The sequence below is a fragment of the Lepisma saccharinum genome, chromosome 12, assembly GCF_977018435.1.
Source record: "Lepisma saccharinum chromosome 12, izLepSacc3.1, whole genome shotgun sequence".
In the NCBI taxonomy this organism is placed as follows: Eukaryota; Metazoa; Arthropoda; class Insecta; order Zygentoma; family Lepismatidae; genus Lepisma; species Lepisma saccharinum.
This window is the reverse complement of record NC_139240.1, coordinates 50,976,757-51,002,105: the sequence shown is the minus strand read 5'-3', so window position 1 is coordinate 51,002,105 and position 25,349 is coordinate 50,976,757. Positions and strand designations below refer to the sequence as shown.

Below are 25,349 nucleotides of genomic sequence, written 5' to 3'. Positions count from 1 at the left end.
GCACAAAAACACTAAACTTGACGTCACTTGGGTCGTCCTTAGCTACCATGGGTCGATAATGCAGAAATGTAGATCTTTACACTACGCTTTATATTTCTTTTGGTTGTGAGTTTGTGTAATTCAACAGCGGGGATAGGAATGGGAGAAACTCCCAAAAATTATCGAGAAAAAAAATTATTAAGTGTATATGTGTATGATACTTATTATTATACACTAATGCTCTATCCGATAACTTAATATTGACGTATGTTTTTCTTGTATTAAGAAGACTTTTTCCCCTCTAACTTTCGTTCTTTATTTTCTGGTTACAACACTTTAAAAATTATAATTTCTCTAAATAAGAACTCCCTAGAGGTTGCGAGACGTGAGACAGAAGATAAAATATTTTTTGTAATAACTAGTATTCTCGATAAATAGTATAGAAAACAGAGGACCATATTTACTAGCCATGTCGAAAAGTGTGACATAATGAAAAAAAAGAAGAGGAGTCACTTATTAGTAACAACTATAAAAATAAAAGTACAGTACAGAATTATGTATCATTCTTTAACGGATTCACAACTTAAAGCACTCAAATTGTGAAAATTGCAAGTGACGTAAACAAATGCTGTGCTGTGCACATTTTAAGATTTTTTTGAGTCCCGATATGTTTTCTGTTGTTGACGATCATCTTTCTTAAAATATTGGTTTTACAGCAATGACTATCATGTTCAGACATAATTTCTGAATTTAAGGTAAAATTAAACTTCCACTTTCAGCTACAAATTACCCATGTATTTAAATGGAAGAACAATTGCCCATCAAAAGCGTGGGGACACAACAGGGGTGCTGCCACCTACAATACCTTTCGTTGACAGGCCCATTGGGTAGCTACAAATGAGTAGCGTGACCAGTGATGTGCGTCTACGCGTAAACAACGATAGTCTGCATTCTACACGTAGACAATTTTATATACGTAGATGACGTAATCTATGTAAACAACATGGCAAAAGGTGTTAACTTAGCAAAGGGCGCCATGGAAGTAAAACAAAATTATATTGCGTATCAGTTGCTGATGTGTGAGGATAACTTTTCGTACTCTTTCTTCCAAATTCGAACAATTTCTCACCTAAGAAGAAACCTAATATAGGAAATACTCTAGTGTTTTATGGGAAGAAGACCACTCTTGCCTCACGACTGCCATCTGTTGTTGTTTTTTGCATACTATTTATCTTCTTCCATAGTTGATAATAGAAGAGAAGAGAAATTTTGTTGTAAATACGATTCTTTTAATTTCGTTAAGAACCAATATAGTTGAAAATGTCACTTTCCTTTCATGAAACCCTTGAAAATTAATTTTAATGCAGTTTAGATTGTCTACGTAGTCTATGTAGACTATAACCTAATGTAATCTACGCGTAGATTACGTGAAGACAACGCATGTAGACGTAAACTTATAGTCTACGGCACATCACTGAGCGTGACCCTGTCATAGAAACCCAACAACAACGACTGGGGATTCGTCGTGCTGACCACACGTCATCTTGTAACTGGCTATAACCTTGTTACTTGTAACATGGTCATCTTTACGGTAGTTTGATGGCAGTTAGGCGTTATTTCTCCACACAATTCTGGGTTGCAATGTATCCATTGGAGTGTTACAGCCCAGAATTACCTGTGACTGAACAAGTTTCATCAAGAACTCTTTTCTAAACTCTGCATATTAGATCTTCATATAACGTACCAGAAGAACCTTTGTGTTTGCTTTCGGGACAAAATGAAAGTAAAATTTAAGTTTGTTAAAATTCTTCTGTTTTTCCGGTCAAAGGCTACGAAAAATGAGGAAATGAAATGTATGGTTTACAATGCTCTATTACGAAGTGCAATGTGTACCGACATATTAGAACACCGAATGTTTGTTTACTTTTATTAGCGAAAATAGAGATCCAGGTGTTGTATGCCATGCTTAAGCTCCACCTTACCACGTTTTGTATACGATGATTATGTTAGAGACCGGATTTTAAAGGCAAGTCCTTTTTTATTATCCAACACGGATCATGAAGTAAATAACAACGATGTTGATAATTATCTTGCACCAACAAGATTACATGTTTTTGACTTCCCTTCTCTTCCCCTTTTTCAAAACATTTTCCTCTGGATCCTTAATTGACAAGATAACAAATATTTTGTACTATTTTCTCTAAACAAAACATTCAACAATTTGGTGCTGTTTCGAGGAAAGCGTGACCTTACCTTCCCTTCACGATTGTTGGGAGTACGTTACAGCGATTGTTGAAACAATGCGATCTGGGCTTACGCAGCAACAAACGCACGCCTGTTGGGTTGAAAGTGTACTTATCTGCTAGATTTAGACTTTTATTGTGAAGTTTTTTACAAGAGTTTTAGCTTAACTGTGTGACAGTGAAATGGCGAAGCCAGATAGAAGTGGCGGCAAGCTGTGGAATCTATGGTAAGCTGTTTCTAGGAAGATTTCATCGAAACGGATGGTAAGCTTATTCGCTGTACTTTACCTTAAAAAAAAAGGAAACGAAAAAGGACTAAAGTTTATTTTTGCACTCCAATAAAAATATTATTTTAAATGAAAGCACAATCCATATATAAAAAGGGATACATTAATACGAAATCTAATGTATCCCTTGTTATATATTAATGGTATATATTGCGCTCTCATTTAAAATAGCATTTTTAGTGGAGTGCAAAAACTATAGTCCTTTTTTCCCCCTTTTTTGAGGAAATTTTTTCCCTTTAAAATCCGGTCTTTAACAATGATCCTCATAACGTTACTCTTAGCTCCGAGTCATATAGAGACAACTCCATTGCGCACGAAATTTTATTAAGTACACGCACTAACAATATAAAACTTATCAAATGTTGTCATGTGCTTACATTATATTATTATTCATCTTGCATAAAACAAAACAATTAGAATCCACATTTTAAAACAACCTTCCAGGACTAAAGTGCGTTGTTTAAATTTTATCAACATTATTGAAATACATTCTAACATATCGGGCTTATGATAAACTTAAATTTAGGATACCACTGTACTGCCCTCTATGAGTATAAAAGTATACTATCTGATAAAGCGGGGAAAAGCTAATATAACAATTAGATATTCTGTATTTTTTGTTGTATTGCATTATCGGGACCAACGAAATTATTGTACAAGATTCTACGCGTGATTTAATGATAGAAATGAAAATAGGACTATGCAATTTTGGACCAATGAATTCACGTAGGTCTGCCTGCCTATTCACAAAGTATTACTGTGTAAAACCACAGCACGATCATACTACCGTTCTGATTGGCTTGGCAGCTATCGTCAATTTTGTGATCAAGATTAAGGCAGCAAATTTCGAGATTTGGGATTGAAAATTTAATATGTGCAAGATACCCTTGGGAAGTTGTTCTGTATTGAATTTTAGCGAAATCGGTCAGAGTAGTAGTTGGCGAAATAACATATTTTCCTTATGTTACGAGCCATCTTCTTCAAAACTTTGTTTGGACTACATTTTCTCAAACTCAAGTAGAGTGCCACACACGTAAATTTGCCGTTGCGTAGAAACGAATTTTCGTTTCGTCTCCCTCTCTCTTAGCATCACGTGTTCTACCCTGCTCGAAAACCTTCGCTATTGTTGCCATATTGTCATTCCATTCCTGGACACACTCGCGCAAACTCCATTGAAAACAATTGAACAGCGCTCCAGCTCGCGGTTCCCACCGGTCAGCAGGGACGGCAATGTGGCAATATAGCACGGCGTAGTCGTTGCTTCTTTTATGCAGTGCATGTTCATTGGCTAGCTAGTAACTAGTGTTGCCAACTGTAATAATGAAGCACTATTTCTGTCACGGAAGGGGAAAGCAGGTAAAGTGGCGGTGAGTTTTGTTGGATTGGAAGCACCATATTTTTATTTTATACTAAGTATTTGACCGGTTTGACGTTGTGTGCGTGTATTGCGTGTGTGTATGTAAAAGTGTGTGTTTGCTAATGAACGTTAAATTCCATAATGCCTCCAGTTCTGTCAAAGTTGAGATCAAAAACCTTGCATAGCCAAGCTCGGGAAATTCTAAGCAATTCAACTCTGGCTCCGGCAGGTGTTCTTGTAGAAATTGCATAGAGGAGGCTGTCATTTTTGCTGCTTAATGCGATACATGTTGTTTTCTGTGTTAAAATTGCCATGTTTTGATGGGTGACCAAGTTCATAGCAGGGCCGGCGGAAGGGGAGGGCGAACCGAGCGGCAAAATTTGAAGAGAAGAAAAAAATAAGCCTATTGAAAACTGTGATCGAGCGAGATATTCTTTTGCGCTGAATAGTATTGAAATAGCATAAGAAGTCTCATTATTTATTTTATATTTTGATGTTTTAGTTAGGAATATATTGATTTTCAATTTTCCGTTGCTGCGTAATGACCGGGGGGTCAAAATAGCGCGGCATCTGCCGCCACCTCCCAGGGAGGCAAAATGACTAGCGCCGGCCCTGGTTCATAACAAAAGAAAAAGCCGCGCAGCTTATCGTCTAGTGGCAGTATATGTACTTGTTATTGTTGTCGAAGCCGGCATCCTTTGTAAATGTACAACAAAGGCAACCGACTGTCGCAGATCTCAGAGAGGAAATAATAATACTGTTTGAGGAGGAGTGTTATGGTGCAATTGTAGCGGTTTAACACGTTGGCATGTTATTATCTGCCGTTGCAGTTCCATACCAGTGTATACGGGTTTTGGGAGTGAAAAGTTAGAACGCCACCAGTGCATTAATGCAATGAAAAATAATATATACGTATATATTTTTTTATTATTTTGTTTGAAATCACTCAAATAAGGAATCGTATGAAGAAGTCTTCTTTGCAGCATTTTTGGTAATTGTACTTATGTGTTAGTTCATATTTTGCGAATTTTTAGTCCATATGTATGTAGCTACATACAAAGCCACTTGTTAGTACATATTAATCCTAGTCCTGGTATAATGCATGACGTTTAAAACTCAACGTTAGATAGACCTGAATTCTCTAATTTTATTGTTGTACGTAACAGCTGTGCATCGGAGCACTGCAGCGATTTTTCTATCTGCTCCATTAGCAACACTGCTTCTTTAGTTGTTTCGCGCATGGCACGGCAGAATTAACTGTGCTGGACTCTAACTAAACATAGCAAATTTAGGGTATTATCTGGGCCACATTTCTGCAATAACACTTCTAAAATATAGTGGTTAGTTAAGCGGGGGGAATTCAAACATATTTAGACTACAAGTGGGATAAATTTAGAGCTTTGGGCTGAAATTTTTATACCTATTATATTCATCTGGTGCTGCATTCGATTGAAATTGCTCAACAAGTCGACGAACTAAATTTCTCCATGTTACAAACGCTCTCAATTCTATCTATATTTTGCGAAGTGTTGCCAGCTAACCAACATTGTAACCACCAAAACTGCCGCAAAAATAAACTTCACAAAGTACTTAGATACCTTGGGTGACCGGTATGGTATTGCATTTGAGCGAAATCAGCCAACGCATTTTAATATGGCTGACGAAACATTAATTTTGTCGTTGTTGTGGTGTTACCGAATCATTGTCTAAACTACATTTCCTTCAGAGATTAACAAACAAAGCTCGCAGTAATTGTATGGCATTTCCTAGACTACAGTTTGGTACTAAAAATATTGAAATATGATAAGTAGTTGTGGAGGGGAGAGAGTCGAAAAAAGGGAGAAAAATCACGAATTGGTCACGCTAATTTGATTTGATTTTTTTTGTTATTTCGCGTCGCTTTTCTGATACTTTTAGCCATAGCGAACGATGAGGATGAGTGATGATGTGATGAAGGAATACTCACAAAGAACACCCATGCCAAAACATGGGGCTACAGCCGGATAGCGCACACTTTTTCGGTTTTATCAGTGGTATCTGATAAGCCGTTGACAAGCTGTCACAATGTACAGGATTGCGCACAAAAAAATGAGGCGATGTTGTCAGATGTAAAATGTTCTCAAGCCGTTCTCAGTTCTGTTGTGTTTGTTTGTGTGTGTGGACTTACACGTGTTTTTGCAGTCATTAACCTAACTTAACCTAACCTATTTTTTGAGTTTGAGTAAAATGGTATGATTTACTATTTTATTTCTAATTTATCTCTCTCTTCTTGTCTAAAGGGGAAAAAAAAACAGATTTGCGCACAGATTTTAAAGCTATCAAAGTGGCAACGTTCGATCAAAATCTGTGCGCAAAATAGGTCAGTGAGATTTGTGCGCAATCCTGGATCTAAAGCGTGCGCAATTGGGTTGCGGCGAGGCATGGATCTGAAACCCTTGGTCTCGTCGCGCGCTGTGCTAACCACTCCGTCACGGAGCTCGGCGGTCACGATACAGTGGCGGCCAGCAGCTTGCATGATGGGTAGTGCCAACGTGATCCAGAAACCGAAAGAAAAATCTACGCTACGCTACCCAATACTAAGAGAACGTTGTTTCGCAAAATTGATAAGAACGAATTTTTGACAAATTTTAGAAATATGAAAATTAAGATTGTGTTTAAATCATTTCTGCCTACATTGTACTAAAATTTCATAACGATCGGATAACTCGTTTTTTTATTTATAGCATTTCAAAGCGAGAGTCGTTCTCAAAACTAAAAAAAATACACTTTTTATCTTCTCACGACGATTAAAAATAGAAGCCATACTCAAAAAAAAATTTGGTTAGCATAGATTAACGCAGAATTGAATAAGCTAAATTTTGATGTAGTACGTTTTATGTAGGTTTGTTACTGGTTAATTTTTAATTGGATCCAAACTCGAGTATCTATATTTTCTATTCAGACTGGATTGCAAACCGTGCAAACTTACGCGTACACTCTGAGAACTAAATGCATCATATCGATTGATGCACCAGAATGCATCGATTGATGCACTAAAGTGTGTTTTAGGCTTCTTCAAAGAATCAGATTCACATTTCATGCATTTGGGTGCATTTTTGTATGTCGTGAAAGAAACACAAAAGTGCATCATTTGATTCAAGTGCTGATTTATTTCAGTCGAGGTACACTTGAATGCATTAGTTGATGTTCCTTGATGCACCTTCCTGCATCTTTTTGGATGATGCACTTAAACTACAGAGTTTATGTAGCTCAGACAAACGTTTAAGTGCATCATCGAAAAATATGCATTCTGGTGCATGAAAACGCATCAAGGTGCATCAAAACACATCAACTAATGCATTGAAGTGCATCTCGACTGTAATAAGTCCTCACTTGAATCAAATGATGCATTTTTGTGTTTTTTTCACGACATACAAAAATGCACCCAAATGCATCAAATGTGAATCTCATTCTTTGCAGAAGCCATAAAACATATTTTAATGTATCAATCAATGCATTCTGGTGCATCAATCGATATGATGCATTTAGTTCTCTGAGGGTAGATCCTAAAAATTATGTGACGTGTCCAACTAGTGTTGCCCACGGGACGAGACGGGACAGGCTTTTAAAAATTCGAGACGAGACGAGATTGATCATGTTTCCCTTTGACAAACGAATATTTTCGAGACGAGACAGCATTTCCACGAGACGAGACAGGCCAAAGTCTCGTCTCGTGGGCAACACTATGTCCAACTGAAAATTGCCCACCACTTGCAATGTATGACGAGAGTGTCCACACCACCTACTGAACCAAATCAAATTAGTTTTCACTTACTTCTCACGAGAGCTATCTCATTTCCCGAGATATATATTCTAATTACTTTAGTTAGTTCATAATTACAAAATTTATCGTTATATCACGGTACAGTAAACTGTTTACATAACAGTTCTGCTCCATCTGTAGACACGAAATGGAAACCTTTGCTACTTAAATATTGCGATATAAAATAGGTTGACAAAGAATGAAAAGTTCTCCGAGTTTTATTAGTAATGCTACTATTTCAAAGATATTTTGAGAAAATTCGGAAAATTCCATTACTCTCGGTTGGTCCATGCCAATGTATTTCACCAAAAACTAACTGATAAACGTACGCAGATTTTTTTTCCTCGGGAGAATCTAGAATTGTAAAGTGGCTGCTTTCTAGGAGGGCGGCATACACAATAAGATATTTAGTATATTAAAAACTTTCCACTCTCAAAAATAACAAATCGAGGGTCATTTTAAGAGGAATTTGCATTTATCACTCTGGTTTTTCCAAGTTTTTTACTCTTTTTATTTGAAAATGTTGATTTTCCCAAAATTTCGGATGCAACTGTACACCCCCCCCCCCCCTGCGTACGCCAGTGAATACATGAATCAGAAAGACAGTTTCATGTGAAGAGTTACTTTATGTATTACGATGTTGGGTAAGAATTTACAATACCGGACCCTTCCGTAATTTCTATCATACTTCTTATACTCACGAAATACTTTTTCCCGATCAATTATCTGAGGTTAACATCTGGGGGGTGACGTGTAGAAATTGTTCATTAACGTGTAGAAGTTGTAAAATATGCTTCACAATTTTCGCAATCATTCTCCGTATACAAACATGGGAACCATGTTTGTTGATATGAACAATTGACGTTCGCAATCAGTTACGCTGTCTGAAAATGGCGCCTTTAGTGAGGAAATTTTGCCGTTATAGTGCTACGAAACTAACATTTTGTATCGGTCCGTGATCGCAAGTGGCCCACAAACTACTCACGGATAGCCCCACGAACCATTCACGGATAGCCCCACGAACCATTCTCGGTAAGGATAGGTTAGGTCAAAATTTTGGGGTCGTAGAACCATGAACGGGTAGCCCCACAAACCATTCACGGATAACCCCACGAACCATTCTCGGTAAGGTTAGGTTAGGTTAGGTTAGGCAAACATGGTTAAATTTTGGGGTCGTAGTAATATCAGGAATATATTAATTTCGTTCTAAAACGTAAAATATTGCAATAAACATTATTTTCTTGGAGAAATCCACGGTTTCTGTTCCGATCACGGACCACTCAATTTCGCTTATTTTGCAATTTCTACACGTGACCCCCAAATTTGAACTTCAAATTCGTGATTAGCAGGCCTCAATTACTGAATATGCGAAATATTACAAAAATCGGGGAGGGGTCCGGTATTGTAAATTCGCTCCAGATGTTGTTAAAAGAGACAATAAGAAGATGGCAGCTCCCGGCCACACAAAGATAAACAGTGGAGAAAGGATACGGTCGAATCAATATTTTCTCATATAAATGTGCTTCTTATTGTAATCATTCTAATGTATAGTAAAAGTGTCTGAAGTAAAAACGTAACGAAAATGTAGATAGTTCGCATGTGTTAAATGTAATGTAATTTACTGATAGTTATCATTCTTCTTTACAGATTCATTAAAATTAATTATGAACACACATGACAAATTAAGCTCGAAATGCTCTTTGTACATTCCATGATCATCAGGAATTACAGTATTATATACCAGAGATCAAGACATGCAATATTCACTAGCACAGTGTGTACCATCGTCCGTCCATGTGGGATAAATGTAGAGTCCAGCACAGCTATTTCTGCCGTGCGATGCGCGAAACAACTAAAGAAGCAGTGTTGCTAATGGAGCAGATAGAAAAATCGCTGCAGTGCTCCGATGCACAGCTGTTACGTACAACAATAAAATTAGAGAATTCAGGTCTATCTAACGTTGAGTTTTAAACGTCATGCACTATACCAGGACTAGGATTAATATGTACTAACAAGTGGCTTTGTATGTAGCTACATACATATGGACTAAAAATTCGCAAAATATGAACTAACACATAAGTACAATTACCAAAAATGCTGCAAAGAAGACTTCTTCATACGATTCCTTATTTGAGTGATTTCAAACAAAATAAAAAAAATATATACGTATATATTATTTTTCATTGCATTAATGCACTGGTGGCGTTCTAACTTTTCACTCCCAAAACCCGTATACACTGGTATGGAACTGCAACGGCAGATAATAACATGCCAACGTGTTAAACCGCTACAATTGCACCATAACACTCCTCCTCAAACAGTATTATTATTTCCTCTCTGAGATCTGCGACAGTCGGTTGCCTTTGTTGTACATTTACAAAGGATGCCGGCTTCGACAACAATAACAAGTACATATACTGCCACTAGACGATAAGCTGCGCGGCTTTTTCTTTTGTTATGAACCAGGGCCGGCGCTAGTCATTTTGCCTCCCTGGGAGGTGGCGGCAGATGCCGCTCTATTTCGACCCCACCCCCCCCCCCCGGTCATTACGCAGCAACGGAAAATTGAAAATCAATATATTCCTAACTAAAACATCAAAATATAAAATAAATAATGAGACTTCTTATGCTATTTCAATACTATTCAGCGCAAAAGAATATCTCGCTCGATCACAGTTTTCAATAGGCTTATTTTTTTCTTCTCTTCAAATTTTGCCGCTCGGTTCGCCCTTCCCTTCCGCCGGCCCTGCTGTGAACTTGGTCACCCATCAAAACATGGCAATTTTAACACAGAAAACAACATGTATCGCATTAAGCAGCAAAAATGACAGCCTCCTCTATGCAATTTCTACAAGAACACCCGCCGGAGCCAGAGTTGAATTGCTTAGAATTTCCCGAGCTTGGCTATGCAAGGTTTTTGATTTCAACTTCGACAGAACTGGAGGCATTATGGAATTTAACGTTCATTAGCAAACACACACGCAATACACGCACACAACGTCAAACCGGTCAAATACTTAGTATAAAATAAAAATATGGTGTTTCCAATCCAACAAAACTCACCGCCACTTTACCTGCTTTCCCCTTCCGTGACAGAAATAGTGCTTCATTATTACAGTTGGCAACACTAGTTACTAGCTAGCCAATGAACATGCACTGCATAAAAGAAGCAACGACTACGCCGTGCTATATTGCCACATTGCCGTCCCTGCTGACCGGTGGGAACCGCGAGCTGGAGCGCTGTTCAATTGTTTTCAATGAAGTTTGCGCGAGTGTGTCCAGGAATGAAATGACAATATGGCAACAATAGCGAAGGTTTTCGAGCAGGGTAGAACACGTGATGCTAAGAGAGAGGGAGACGAAACGAAAATTCGTTTCTACGCAACGGCAAATTTACGTGTGTGGCACTCTACGTACAGTTATTATAGCAGAATGATTCTTTGTAATGTCACGATGAACTTCGAGCTTATTACAATTTACAAGATATCCCTTAATCTTTTACATGGGCACCAAAACTCCCTACAAGCAGCCAAATTCAAGACAGAATTCAGTGTTCAAAACAGGACCGTTGACACTTAGCGCCAATTGTCTCCTAATGCATCAAACTTGGTCGCTAAAGTTGAAAAATTAGTCGCCAAATTATAAGACAAAAAACTAATGTTCTACAGAAAAAAACATATATTTTTTTCTTTTTTTAGGATTAATAAATTAGAAAAAATACTTAAATGCTGGGCGAATATCCAGCATTAGTTATTTCTGTTCATTTTTCTTATTCCGTAGGGTTAGTGAACTGAAAAAATAGTCCCACAGAGGAGCCCAGTGGTTAGCGCTCTCACCTGTGGTGCGAGCGGTCCCGGGTTCGATTCCCGATAGAAGGTCCAAAATTTCAGTGTTTACCCAGCATCATGAAGGCAATTGGGGGAAAAAGTAACGAGCTCAGGTGTCGATAGCCATAAAACAGCGACGATGGGAAGATGAAAAAAAGTCGCCTGGTCCTATAATAAAGAGGACTGTTGAGCCACGTAGTTCAGTTAATATGCTGTTGAGCACTCGGCCTTTTCTATTTTGTTATTCACTTTTGCACACCTTGTCCAAAAAAATTCTTTGAAAGTCAAGGAGAAATTTTAATCGTGAAATTTAACTTGTGACCAGGTACGTATTTAGAAATATATTTTACGGGGGAGGGAGAATACGAACCAAACGTCTCATAACAATAATAATAATTATTATTATGTATTAAAATAATTATACCTAGTATAATTATATTAAATTAAATATGTAAATTATTTGATTTTTTTAAAGATAGATTTTGATATAACACCACGTATTCATTATCTAGGTCCTCCTCTGTGGCCTAAAGCGCTGTGCTTTGGACTCCGACTGCGGAACGACATGGGTTCGAGTCTGCCTGGGTTCAGTCTCTGGGTTCTCGGCCTGTGTATAGGACCGGTGGCAACCCACCATCGAGAGGAAAATGGGGAGCTACGAGTGAGTAGCGTAACCCGGTCTCGGAACTGTATTATAACGGCTGAGGGTTCGACGTGCTGACTCCACGTCACTACATTACTTTCTGAAGATCTCCACACCTCTGTCCTCTAGGAGGGAGACTAGCAGTCGGGAGATAGGGCAAGGCCCTTCAAGGGCTGTCGAGCCAAGGGTTGATTATTCATTATCTAGCTTACACATAGTTTAGATCGCCAAAATTAAGGACATGAATGTAAAATACATGAAGAATTGAATATTTAGTGAATAAAAAATAATGTTAGGTCCAGTTGACGAAAAGAAAAATTCTGATTAATATTTTTATGCATGTTAATATAAGTAGTAGTGTGCATAAATCTTTGGTGCTGCCCTTCAAAGCTTTATATTCCAATAAGTTCGGAAGAAATAATTGACTCTCGACTAAACAACAACTAAACAACTCTCGACTAAACAACAACATTTAGTACTTAGTAAGTCTTACGGGGGACGAGTCCGGACCCCCTCCCCCCCTCAAATACGTCCATGCTGGTGACCTCTACTATAAAAATATAACTTAGGGTTTTGAAAATTTATGGAACTTTTGTCCATTGGATTAAGTAGAAGAATGTGAAGAATTAAGTTGCAGTCTGCTTCGCACATTTTTCGAGCTAACTCAATTAATCCTTTACTTGGGATATTAATTAACTGAAATTGACTATGAAGATAATAAGCTTTGTTTTCTAATTCCAAATTAACGATGTCAATTGAACGCTAACCCCTCATGCTGGGCGTTATCTTCTATCGAAAAATGGAAGATGCAGATCAAGCCCCCTTTTATTTTGAAATGTTATCTGATACAAGCTAAAAACAATGAGTGACAGATATGTTATTGTACACCCAACGGCAAAGAAAATAGTAGGCGAATTGTCCTCTATTATTGTTTTGTTTTAAGAAATGGAATTGTGTTGATGCGAAGTTGTTGTTGCCCTCTGCTTATCAAGTTTTTATTTCAATTCATGATCGCAACATGTTGAAAAGAGATTGAATGAAAATGATGGACAATTCGCCTACTATTACTTTTGCCGTTGGGTGTACGAACTGGAGGTTATGATGGGAGGCAATAAAATCTCTGTAAGGCTGGCAGTGGTAGAGAGAAGCGAAAAACAGATTTTCCTCCTTCAAAATATCCAGGTAGGTGGTTTATTCGGACATATTTTCTTACATGTAACAAGGAATTAATTTAATGATTTATTTCTCTTTTTACTTAACTGGGCTGCAGTAGCGGCGATTTGGTGCCAAATTGGGGTGGGGGTGGCAAGGACCGTTTATTTCCTGTTGGTAGACAAGGCTTAGTATTATGAGGTCATAGTGAGGGGGCAAAGTAGCAACTGCCCCCCCTACGCTCCCCTAATCGCCCCCGCTGCAACTATTATCCCAACAAAATTTTACAGCGGTACATCTGGTCATAACATATGGTTATTGCCGTATTCCATAGTTGCAGTTATAAGCATTTTTGTCATTGTACGTAGCATTTCTGCCACATTTGGCTAATCGTGACGGTGAGTGGTGATCAGATGAAACTGATGAAGGGGCGAACACAAAAGAACAGCCTTTTGACGTCTAGGACCTGCCAAGCGACTTTGGTGACGCATGGTCACCGCATCGAGTCCCGTCGCCTGCTTTCTGGCTTTGGAAACCCTTGTCTGCTGCTATTCCTTTCACGTAACTCCCTACAACCCTCGTAATGCAGTGTCAACAGATAAATTCTCTCTCTACCAATCGGAACATTCTCGTAAATAGAAGCATGATGTAACATACCTTGATTAGCCTTTCCCTAATCTCCCAGCTGAATATTCCTGGATTCTCCTTCTTGTAGTCCTCTATCCTCTTCTCCACCTCGGGGGTTGCCACTCGGGGCTTGCTGCCCCCTATGACCCCCGGCCGGATGCTCCCGGTCTCCTGGTAGCGGTTTAGGATCTTCGAAACGCACCCGTGGGACACGCGGAGCTGCCGCGAGATGACGCACGGCCGCACACCCGCTGCTGCCATCTCCACTATCTTGAGGCGAATGTGATTGGGCAGTGGTCTTCCGTTTATGAACACCCCTCCGAGCTGGTTCACACGCCCCTGGCCTGAAAAGATACAAAAATTTGCTATCAGTTAAATGTCAAACTGGTTGCAGGGATGAAAGTGAAAAATTACGATATTTCACCAGTAAAAATAATTAATTAATTTTCTGTACGCTGGTGCAGTAAATTAAAATATCAAAAAGTGGCTCTCTAAAAACATCCTTTCTCAGTACTCAGGTGAAATTTGAACATTTTTTGTCAACAGGTTCTGGGGATAATTGTGACCAAAGTTTCCCCATAAGCTTACACAGGCTTGACTAAGAAAATGCTCAATTATTTTTGCCAGCGTATAGGCTGAAGATCACCTTAAGCGTGTCCGCACAAAGGCATCCGGGACAGTCGGCCTCCATGGCAAAGTGGTTAGCACAGCACGCTACGACGCCAGGGGTCCCGGGTTCGAATCCCGGCCTGGGCATGGGTGTTCTTTGTGAATGCCCTTTCATCACTTTCAACACATCATCACTCATCCTCATCTTCGCGATTAGCTAAAAGTGGCAGAAATGCGAAGTAAAAAAAAAATCAATCATCAAACATCCTGGACAAAGCAAGTAGAGACGACGGGGAAATTTCTCTGACATGAAATGAGAGTACTACTCGTTTTCTAACATATTTTCAGTTACAAAAGCACCTACTTCGAAATTATAAACAGACATTCACGAGCCATAAACACAAACAAAACACGATCGAAAATACAACTTTCTCCCGTTTCTGTTTCCAGGTCGTACAACAGGAGGAAGAAAGTTCCACTTAACAAAGCCGAACTTCCAAATACTTGGTGCAACCTCTGCTTTTGTTAAGCAGAACTTGGTTAAGCGGGACTTTGAATGGATATGATGCAACCGGTCCTAAGCGCAGTACACTCACCAACAGAGGGAACATTGAGAACGCCTTCTTCCCTTGCACTATTTCCGGAATTCCTACGCCAAAGCTGGCCGCTTCCCCCTCTATAATTTGCCGCGACCCTCACTTAATCCACCTCGCAATTAAATGGATTGCGTCTACTAATCTGGCTGAGTTTACCGACCCATAATGCATATTATAACACCTTCAAATTATGGAAGGAGTGTGTGTTTCCTTTTCTTATTATCCACGGATTCCTTGTTAGTTGTTCACCGAGACGTACGTGGAAAGTGGCGCGCCAATCGTTGCCTCTTTCGATTTAGATTGTATCGCTTTTTCTAGCAAGTTGAGAAATTACTATAGCTTTAAGAGGTACTTTAAATGATTCGTGCGACTCTGAGCCATAGTGTTCAAGATAAGATACTAAGAAATATTAATGGGCTGCAACCTAACCTAACCTAACCTTGTAGTTTTGTGATTAATTCATTTGGTTCATTCTACTTCGCAATTCTGCCACTTTTGGCTAATCGCGAAGATTAGGATGAGTGATGATATGATTAAATTGATGAAGGAACACCCATAAAGAATACCCATGCCCAGGCTGGAATTCGAAGCAGGGACCCCTGGCGGCGTAGCGCGCAGTGCTAACCGCTCCGCCAGTCTTGTGCTACACAGGAGGGTTAATAAAATTTGGGCACCTATGCTTTGTTTTGGGCCCTGCCGACATTGGTATTATTATTATTATTATCATCATCATTATTAACAGTTGTCTTATTATGGTAGTTCACACTGTCATGCCCTGCATGCTCTGTATCAATAACACATGTAAACTTTACAAATAGACACATCTGACTAAACATTATTCACTAGAACTTCTTTAAGACAATACACTTAGATTTAACAAGAGAACACTAACTTAAAAACCTTTTCCTTCTGGCTTTCATGGCAGCCAACTGAAGAACGAGAGACTCAAAGTCATTTTCTTGCAAGACATCAGCATTCGCTGTGAAGAATGTCAAACTAGAAAGTCTGCTATCCGACGGGGCAGTTGTAATTCTTTTTAGAACCCTGAACGTTAAACGCTAGAAACTCCTTCCTTTTTTCTAGAAATAAGCAAGTACAAGAACATGATATGTTGTTTTACTTTGCTATTATCACAATATTAAGGAATTTTAATAGTCAAATGTCTTTCTCACTTCTGTCCCTTCAGCGTTTCATTTTTGTGCGATATAAGGCCCCTAGCCTAGGATAGCCTAGTGGCAAATGCTCCGCAGGACATGTACTTAGTTTATATTAATACTCATTGTTTGATGTGGTCTATATTTTTTTCACATTTTGATATATTATTTTTAATAGACTCCTCCGTTCCAAAATATGGTACAGAAAAGAGTTGAACGTGTAGGATAATTGCGCATGCGCGAGCAATTGATTACTGTGGTGTGCTAATAAGTACAGTAGTGAAAAGTGCATCTAGCGTACGGACGTGACTGTTGTCAGTGTATAAATTCGAATGGACCAATCAAAACGTGTCAGAAAAAGTAAATATAGCAAAAATACGCTGCGGGTATCATATATTTATGCATTCAGTTGTTCATTATCGCTCTACAACAACTACAATGTCGTTTCTACGTTTGAACTTCAATGCTTTACACAATTAATCATTTATTTGTTCAATGCCATTAACGGCAACACCATCGTGACAATTTATATAAAAATTTACAACACTCAAAAATTCAATTTCTGATATCCATATCAACACTTATCTTCGAACCTCAAACTACGATTATGTGGATTTTGTATAGATAATATCACAATATAAACATGCTCATAACCCCCAGAACAAACAATAACAAAAACAAACGATAAACCCTCACTATACCTCAGGAAGAGAAAGGTGTATAATACTAAAAAAGTGACAATGAGAATTTAATTTCTTGAGGAAAGTGAATAAGTATACATATTACTGTGCTTGGAACAAGAACAAAGACAATAGAAATCAGCACTCGGCACCGTTGGCTAGAAATCGCTTAAAGGCGGTGCGAGCCAAGAAACGAAGAAGAGGAAGAAGAACTTCATTGTTCTATCTGCAGCACAGAACCTGCAGCAAACATCCCCATTTTGACATCGACTCGTCCACTTCGCGCATGCGCGTTTGCCATGTATTTTGATCTACAATTTATTTTGTCAACATCGTCGAGGTTGACATTACAAATACACATCGTTAATAATTCCCGCGTAACAATACATAACTCAGGCATAATGAATCTTCATTCTTCGCTCACAACATTGTAAATAATATTGCTTTCTTATCACTGTCCGCAGAAGAAGAAAAAAATCGTTTTTTGAACGTGAGGAGTGATTGCCGTGAAACTTAATCCCACTCAAGGGACATCACTTTCTGAGACAACGTAAGAACACGGAATCATTTTTATTCATAGCTCTGTGAACTAGGATTTCAAAACGTTGTATTTCATCTTCTTCGTGTGACTTTAAGGAAGGATTTATGATCTGCACATAACTTACTGTTGGTTACAAAAATACGGGCGAGTTATGTTGTGAAGAACTTCTCATTTCCAGGAGACAAGCACGAGTGTATCTTTGAAGTTCGACTTCAAAACAAGTCGTGGCTGAATGATTTACAAATGTGGGAATGCAATATTTTCTTCCATTGGACAGTATTGTTATTCTCTCGAAAGATTTCTGAAATGGATCATCTTTCTGTAGTCAGAAAGGTTGCAAAATTTGACCGAGGTCTTTACTTTTTCTCAGTTGATGAATAAGTATACCCTGTCCCGGGAATCTGTAGAGCAAGGCCGCGCATAACGGTAGAGAAGAGGATACAGCTGGTAGTTGCAGCCGCATTATCCTCTTCATGCACTCACTTCCCTCTCACGCGTTCATTGGTCGAGCCTTCTCGAGTCAGTACTTCTTATGCAGACTTGTTTACGTTCACTTGTTCCAGAGATTCCCGTAATAGAAGATAGATCTGACATCCATCAATAACATGCATCTACACCGTTAGATGTTACCTTGATATTCACAATATTCTATCGTTAAAATTTAACAGTTTGCCTGTTAATGTAAAAAAAAACATTACTTCTGTTTTTGTTTATAAATTTGACAATTTTATCATGCAAAATGATAGGTAATGATTACAAATTAGAGTTGCGTGCAACATAAATACATTTTTAAAACTGAATCATTAACATTACATTAATTAGGGTAATATGTAATGGACCTTAATACTTTTAAAAAAAGGTCGTGGTCATTTTACGATAGTTGGATGGCATCGACTGTCTTATTTTTTACAGTGCAACTTCATATATTTCTCTGTGTCCTGGATGAAACCGTGTGTCCTTTGTTAATTATAAAGCTTCTAATTAAGATAAAATCTTGTGCGTGTGTTTGTGTATGTATTTAATTATATATACAAGACCCTGTGTTTAGCACATCGCGCTGCGACGCAAAGGCTCCCGGGTTCTAATCCCGCTCGGGCTTGGTTGTTTGTGAATGTCCATTCATCAATTTCATCACTCATCCCCATCTTCGCAAATTCGCCAAGAGGCACAAAACGCGAAGTAAAATAAACTATATCAATCTATCAATGAATCAACAAGGCCCTGTGTGTGTGCGTGTGTGCAGTCCATGCACATGTCCTACATATTGCATGGATACAATTCCCGCATTCGAACATGCATTTCTTAGTATTATCAAGTTCGTAGCCGTAGCTAGGGTCTGGGAGCAGATCGGTCTAAATGAAAAATGTTGTAAAAGAGAGAATGCCATGGAGCCCCGTGAAATTATTTTACGACATATTAAATCAACATTGTTTTCAGTTTGCAAAAAATTGGATCTAAAAATGTTCTTGCTCGCTTCGCTCGTAATACGTACCGGTAATTGTTTTCTGTAAAGAAATAAGACTTAATTGATTTTGTCTTATATGCATGAACAATTGTTTTGAGGGAAAGGAGCGTACACATTTGAGAGACAATTTATAAAATTTTTGCTGTTGGTTTATTATGAAGTGGATCAATATATTATGTAATGTATTTAAATAATATATGTTGTACATATATGCAGTGGCGGTGATTGGGTTCCAAAATCGGGGGGCAAGGTGCCAAAACTGGGGGGGGGGGCAAAAAAAGTATATTTCCCTTTGTAGATAAGTTTTAGCATAGTGCGAGGGCAAAAGTGGTAAAAGGTGGGGGGCAACTGCCCACACTCGCCCCCCCCTAATCGCCGCCACTGCATATATGTATTAAAGAAGCTTTGAATACGTACACAATTAGTGTTAGCATATTACACATGTATTTTCTTATTTTACGTTGCTCCATGTTGCATATGTGTAAAACACATGTTACGTTCAAGTTATGCATGTTATGTGTAAAAAAAATGAATTTTATTCGGAATGCATTTCCATTAGCCTATTAATGTGAATTTAAAGTTTTGAAAATAAAATTCAAATCGTTTGTGCCAACAGAAATGCTTTAGCATCGACTTCTGCCCCACTTTTACGTGATTTACGAGGAAAATAACGTCTTTGATACTACTACTACTACTACTACTACAATATTATTATAATCATAATAATAATTATTATTACTGGTTGGTTTATCCTGGTACTTGCCCCCCCCCCCCAAGCTTACAAGTTTCTTCGTTTCCTTGCTGCATAAAGTCTCCCAAATCGAATAATATTGGAAGGCACTGCAATTTCCGTTTGGAATTCAAGGTCCCCAATTCGCATCTCATATTCAACTGTAGGTTCAGGCCCGATTACCCTATGTGTACATAAAGTGCACTTAAATTTTGTAACTTCCTCTGAAGTTCAATTTATTTAATATTAATTCTGGATTGGGTTTCACGATGCGTTCATAGAGCCACGTCTAATGTCCTCTGGACTCAACAGGTGGTTCCTTTCTATATGAAATGTTATAGGAAACACCGCTTCTTCTGATTTATAGAAGAGGTCCACCTCGCATTTCTCAATGGGATTGTGCCGCGGGACAAGATATTCCTCCTCCACCTGCTGAACGCAGGGTCAAAGATTTCCCAACAACCCCTACACGTTGTAGAGATTGCCGTAGAGCAGTGGTTCTCAAACATTTTTCTCATTGTTGTACCCTTTAGTCGTAATTAAACGTCTAATGAACCCCGACAATAGGTTTTCTCAGAAAAGTGCGTTTTAGGATTATTTTTTTTTTGCCTGATTGGGGAGTCTAGAGAATAAAATACACAAGGAAAATTGATCAGAAATTGTAAACAAAATTATTCATATCAGTGAGATGAAGGTAATTCTGGAGTTGGCAACCTGATTTCCAATGAGTTGGCAACCTGATTTCCTATGAGTTGGCAACCTGATTTCCTATGAGTTGGTAAACTTGACTCAGTATACGCCACTGAATTCTACGTTTATTATTTTATTGGGTGTTCCTACTTTTACAATCATTACGATTAGTTACAAAAAATAAAAATGTGAAGCACATGTATTCTAAGAAGTAAAAAAACTTTAATTTGCAAATATTTTTTCCAGAGTTATTGAAAAAAGTAAAGAACAAAAATATGTTTGTAAACAAACCGTCAAGCACGATTTTGGAGTTTTTATTGTGAATTTCAGAGTTTCTAGTGAGAAGGATATGTCTGCATAGCCTGACACAATTTCAAGCAGAGATTCGGCTCCAAATCTAGTCCATTATACATTTCGAACGAGTCTCTCGTTTCAAAACATATGAAACTGAGATAAGAGTGTCAGTGACAAACTCAGCCTTATTTTTCTGTTGAGTTTTAAAGCTATGAAGTCTGAAACAAGGAAGTCTGCTCTACACAACTGCAGCAAAAATGTCGTGTGGGTATTCTCCACATTCCTCTTCCGAGATGATCGCGTACCCCCTTCAAGTCGTTCATGTACCCCTGGGGATACGCGTGCCACAGTTTGAGAACCACTACCTTACAATGTACAATATTCCAACGTTAAAATTAGCAGCCTTCCTGTTAATTTATAATAAGGGCGTAGACATATTTTTATATATTCAAGTTTGAATATTGTTCATGCATGAACATAATGATTTTACAGTTGAGTTCACCATAACTATATATATATATATATTTTATGAGCTGAAGTAATAAACTTACATAATCGCGTTATCTATTGACCTTTATTAGCTAAAAAACGGTAATGATAATTTTTTACGGTATCCTGTTACAAGATATCGCAAAATATACAATATTCTACCGTTAAAATTTACGAGTCGTGAGTGTTAATTTTAAAAAACGGGACGCAACCGTTTTTTTATATAAATTTGAAAATGTTATCATGCATTAATAGTTAGACTCTAGTTATAAATAACAGTTGTTTGCACCATAAATATATATTTTTAAAAGTATATTAATTGCAATTAACTATGTAGTACCTTTCTAAAACTTTAAAAACGACTATGGTAATTTTCATTACGGCAGTTTGATGGAGGTAGAAATTAAGAAGTCTTAGACCGTCATAGTCAGCTGTTCATAGTGCATGAAAACAACACTGAATTTCCGAGTTTTTCTTCGTGTCGGTTACAAAATATAAATCTTGGTTATGTTTTTAATCCTCAGCCTATACTATTATATTAACAGTGCAAGTATTTCTTAAAAATTGAATTATTATTACTACCATCAAAATCTATTGTTAGAACTATAAAAATATTCATTAAAATATAGGAGCTGAGCCGATTCCGATGTCGATATTCTCACCGATACCGACACTAATTGTAATAATTAAAAGTGGTTCAAAATATAGATTAATACTAGTGTGCAAGTATAATTATATACAGTTGAGATTGCTTTATACGTAACACAGTTCTGCGTAATTCTGTTTTATGGGTAAGTTACTGTAGGTTCTAGCAAAATATAATTTAAAAACGTGTTAATTAATTGTAATGCATTTATACGTAATTTAGTGTTATACGTAGCTACTAATTTTCATAAAATGCAGTTGATTTGTATGTAACCAAGCTACAACAATGTAACAGTTTTCGGTTGCTACTTGTCGGACATGGAGAACAGAGAGATGGCCATAAAGTAAAATTTATGTGGCAAGTGGACGCTAATTCACATAAAACAAATTGAAACATGTGCAGATTTAGGCATCGCTTACACCACACTTTGCACAGTTGTTAGTAAAAGAAATGCTATTTTAGACGATTTTTAAAAATTGGGTAGTACAAGTATAGTGTTTACTGTAGTATTTCAGTATCAAAGTATTCACTAATAAAGTGGCAAATGTAATGTATTTAATAATCAAACTTTTGGCACTTTATGACAGAAATAACCTGTGTATGTTGTTCCTCAAGATAGATACAATTACAGTATTTTAATAATGATTCGACATGGTGTCTAAATCTGATTTGTAAGTAATTTTCGCAGAATACTTTTCTCTTCACCTCGACATACGTATAACTCAGGTTCAACTGTATTTTTCCTTTGAAAAAATTCAGAATTGCATCAGAATATTAAATTACGTGTTGTGTTTGCACAAAATTAATTTTCTTCTTGCACCAAACTGGTGTAATATAAAAAGAAATTTCGAATGTTGCATAATTTTCAGGATAATTGGACTTCTCGAATGTGTCTCGCGACATTTTTGCGGAGACCGTGAAAGAACAATAGGCGGAAAAATTATCGGCTGGTATCGGTAAATAATTTCCAATTTTCACTTTTAATGCATCAATTGACACAGCTAAATGTGTAATTTTGTTATCTTCGAAATTATCTTGTCTGGTCTTCCTAATTGATGCATTTTAGTGCGTCACACGGGACTTCATCTGATAAAAATAACCTTTAATACATTCCTATGTGTATTTTGACACACTAAAAGGTGCATCATATGCAGTTGATGCACGTTCACGTGTTATTTAAATAAATATATATATATATATATATATATATATATATATATATATATATATATGTATATATATATATATATGTATGTATGTATGTATGTATGTATATGTGTGTGTGTCAATTAACCACTATAGTGGTTAAGCAAGAGATTTCCATGCTGGCTCGGGTCCTGCTTCGAACTGTAGGACCAGTCCCGAAGTGAGTATAAAGTAGATTTGTTTTTTGGAAATGTAAAGAAAAGGTAAATGTTTATTGATATTTGTTCGCATTTCTGCCACTTTTGACTAATCGCGAAGATGAGAATGAACGATAATATTATGAAATTGATGAAGGGGAACTCACAAAGAACACCCATACCCAGGTGGGGATTCGAACCTGGGACCCCTGACGTCGTAGTGCACTGTGCTAACCACTCCGGCACGGAGGCCGGCAGAAACTTTTTGAGCTTTCAGATATCTTCAGTGCAATTCATATCCGACTGTTGGTATCGTAAATTTTACAACATTTGCCGTCAAAATTAAAGTATTTCTGTCAGTTCACAAAAACGGGACACAGTCGTCCTTGATTTAAATTTGTATCTATATTTTATTATTCAAAAAGGTAGAAATTGATTATATTTCGTGCACCAGAAATCATTTAAAAAAAACAAAAAAACTGAATCATTAAAATTGCATCACATAGGTTTACTACGTAACGACTATTAATTAATACCTACTTTAAAAACGGTCATGGTTATTTTTACTGTACGGCGGGAAATTACTTTCATACACCTTCATTTCTCCAATCAACGTTTTCCAATATATTGACGTACGGGTGTACGTGTTCGTTTATATGTTCAGATTACTGCTAAAAAATACTTAACAATATTTTTTTTCCGATTGACTGCACAAGATAAATATGTTAATTGAATATTTTAATGCCAAGGCAGGAAGCTGTACTACAGTAGATTGCAAAAAACTGCTTACCGCATTCAAGCGTTAATTAAATTCTTGCACAAGAAGACGTAGCTGACTGTTGAATAGTTTCCGTATAGGTTCGAACAATGCTAATGCCGAAAAAACACCTGATTTTGTTGTAGAACAAGAAAGAATACTAATACACTGTAAAACATTGGCTGGAGAATTGACTGTCTAAAACCGGTAACTTCAACTGACCGTAAAACATGACCCTAATCGTTTTAAAGCATTAACGGCCGTTACATTAATATAATTTTAATGATTCAGTTATTAGAAAGAAATTTATGCTGCACACAACTGCAATTTGTAATCAATGTCTATCTATCTTTATTCACGGTAAAATATTACAATTTAACTGTCAAAAAAGGTTGCGTCTTGCTTTTTTGTTTTATTTTAACGGTAGAATGTTGTACACTTTACGGTAACTCGTAGGTATTAGTGTTTGAGATTATAGTCAAGGAAATATGAACATTCAGCAGAATGAGTCGCACAGCGAATACAAGAGAACGCAATTGTGTGAGAAAATGAATGATTCCTTACATGGGGAGCCTCCCCGATGGCACAGTGGTAGCGTCGTCGCCTTGTAATCAAGGGGTCCCCAGTTCGATACCCGGTGGAGGCACATGGTGGTTCGGATCCCACTTTAAACTGTAGGTCCAGTCCCAATTAACTTTACTGTGCTTAAAGTGGACTTAAAACACCAAATCCTTACAGGGGGAATTTTCGTGATATTGCTGCTAATTATAATTTATTTTAATAGAATTCGTTTTATATAATAAGTTGTACCTCTCTTTTTAATTTAAGTTCAGTTTTATGTTAGTTCTTAACATATTCTGGCAGTTATCACTATTAATTTTTACATGTAACTGTGCCTGTAAACTGTAAAAATGTGACTGAAGAAATGATGGTATAAGACCGACAATTTTCGCTACCATCACCGTAACCGTTTTTAAAATAGTAACGGCCATTACATTGTTGTCCTAAGTAATGTAATTTGAATGATTCAGTTTTAAACAAGAGGCTATATTTATGGTATAAGCAAGTGTGATTTAGAATCATTATTTATTTTTATGCATGTAAATATATTCAGATTGATATTAAAAAACGATTGTATGCCGTTTTTTATAAATTAACAGGCAGGCTGTTACATTATTAAAGGTAACAGTGTAGTAATTATTACATTATTTTATAACAATTGGTGTTCACTTATCTTTCCACAAGTCGGTCCCCGTGGCGGAGTGGTTAGCACATCACGCTACGACGCCAGGGGGTCCCGGGTTTGAATCCCTTCCTGGGCATGGATGTTTGTGAGTGTTCATGCATTAATTTCATCATATCATCACTCATCCCCGTCTTCGCAAATTAGCAAAAAGTGGCACAAAAGCGAAGTAAAATAAACCAAATCAATCAATCA

At 37.4% G+C, this 25,349-nt stretch overlaps 1 protein-coding gene across 1 annotated transcript in view; it reads right to left on the bottom strand.

Moving 5' to 3' along the window:
* Positions 1-25,349, bottom strand: part of LOC145996472 (protein gooseberry-like) — a 73,356-nt gene that overhangs the window by 46,307 nt on the left and 1,700 nt on the right. Inside the window, exon 2 of the mRNA XM_083132960.1 lies at positions 13,948-14,261. Within this exon, the coding sequence (XP_082989086.1) occupies positions 13,948-14,261 (314 nt within the window). The remainder of the gene's footprint in view (positions 1-13,947; positions 14,262-25,349) is intronic.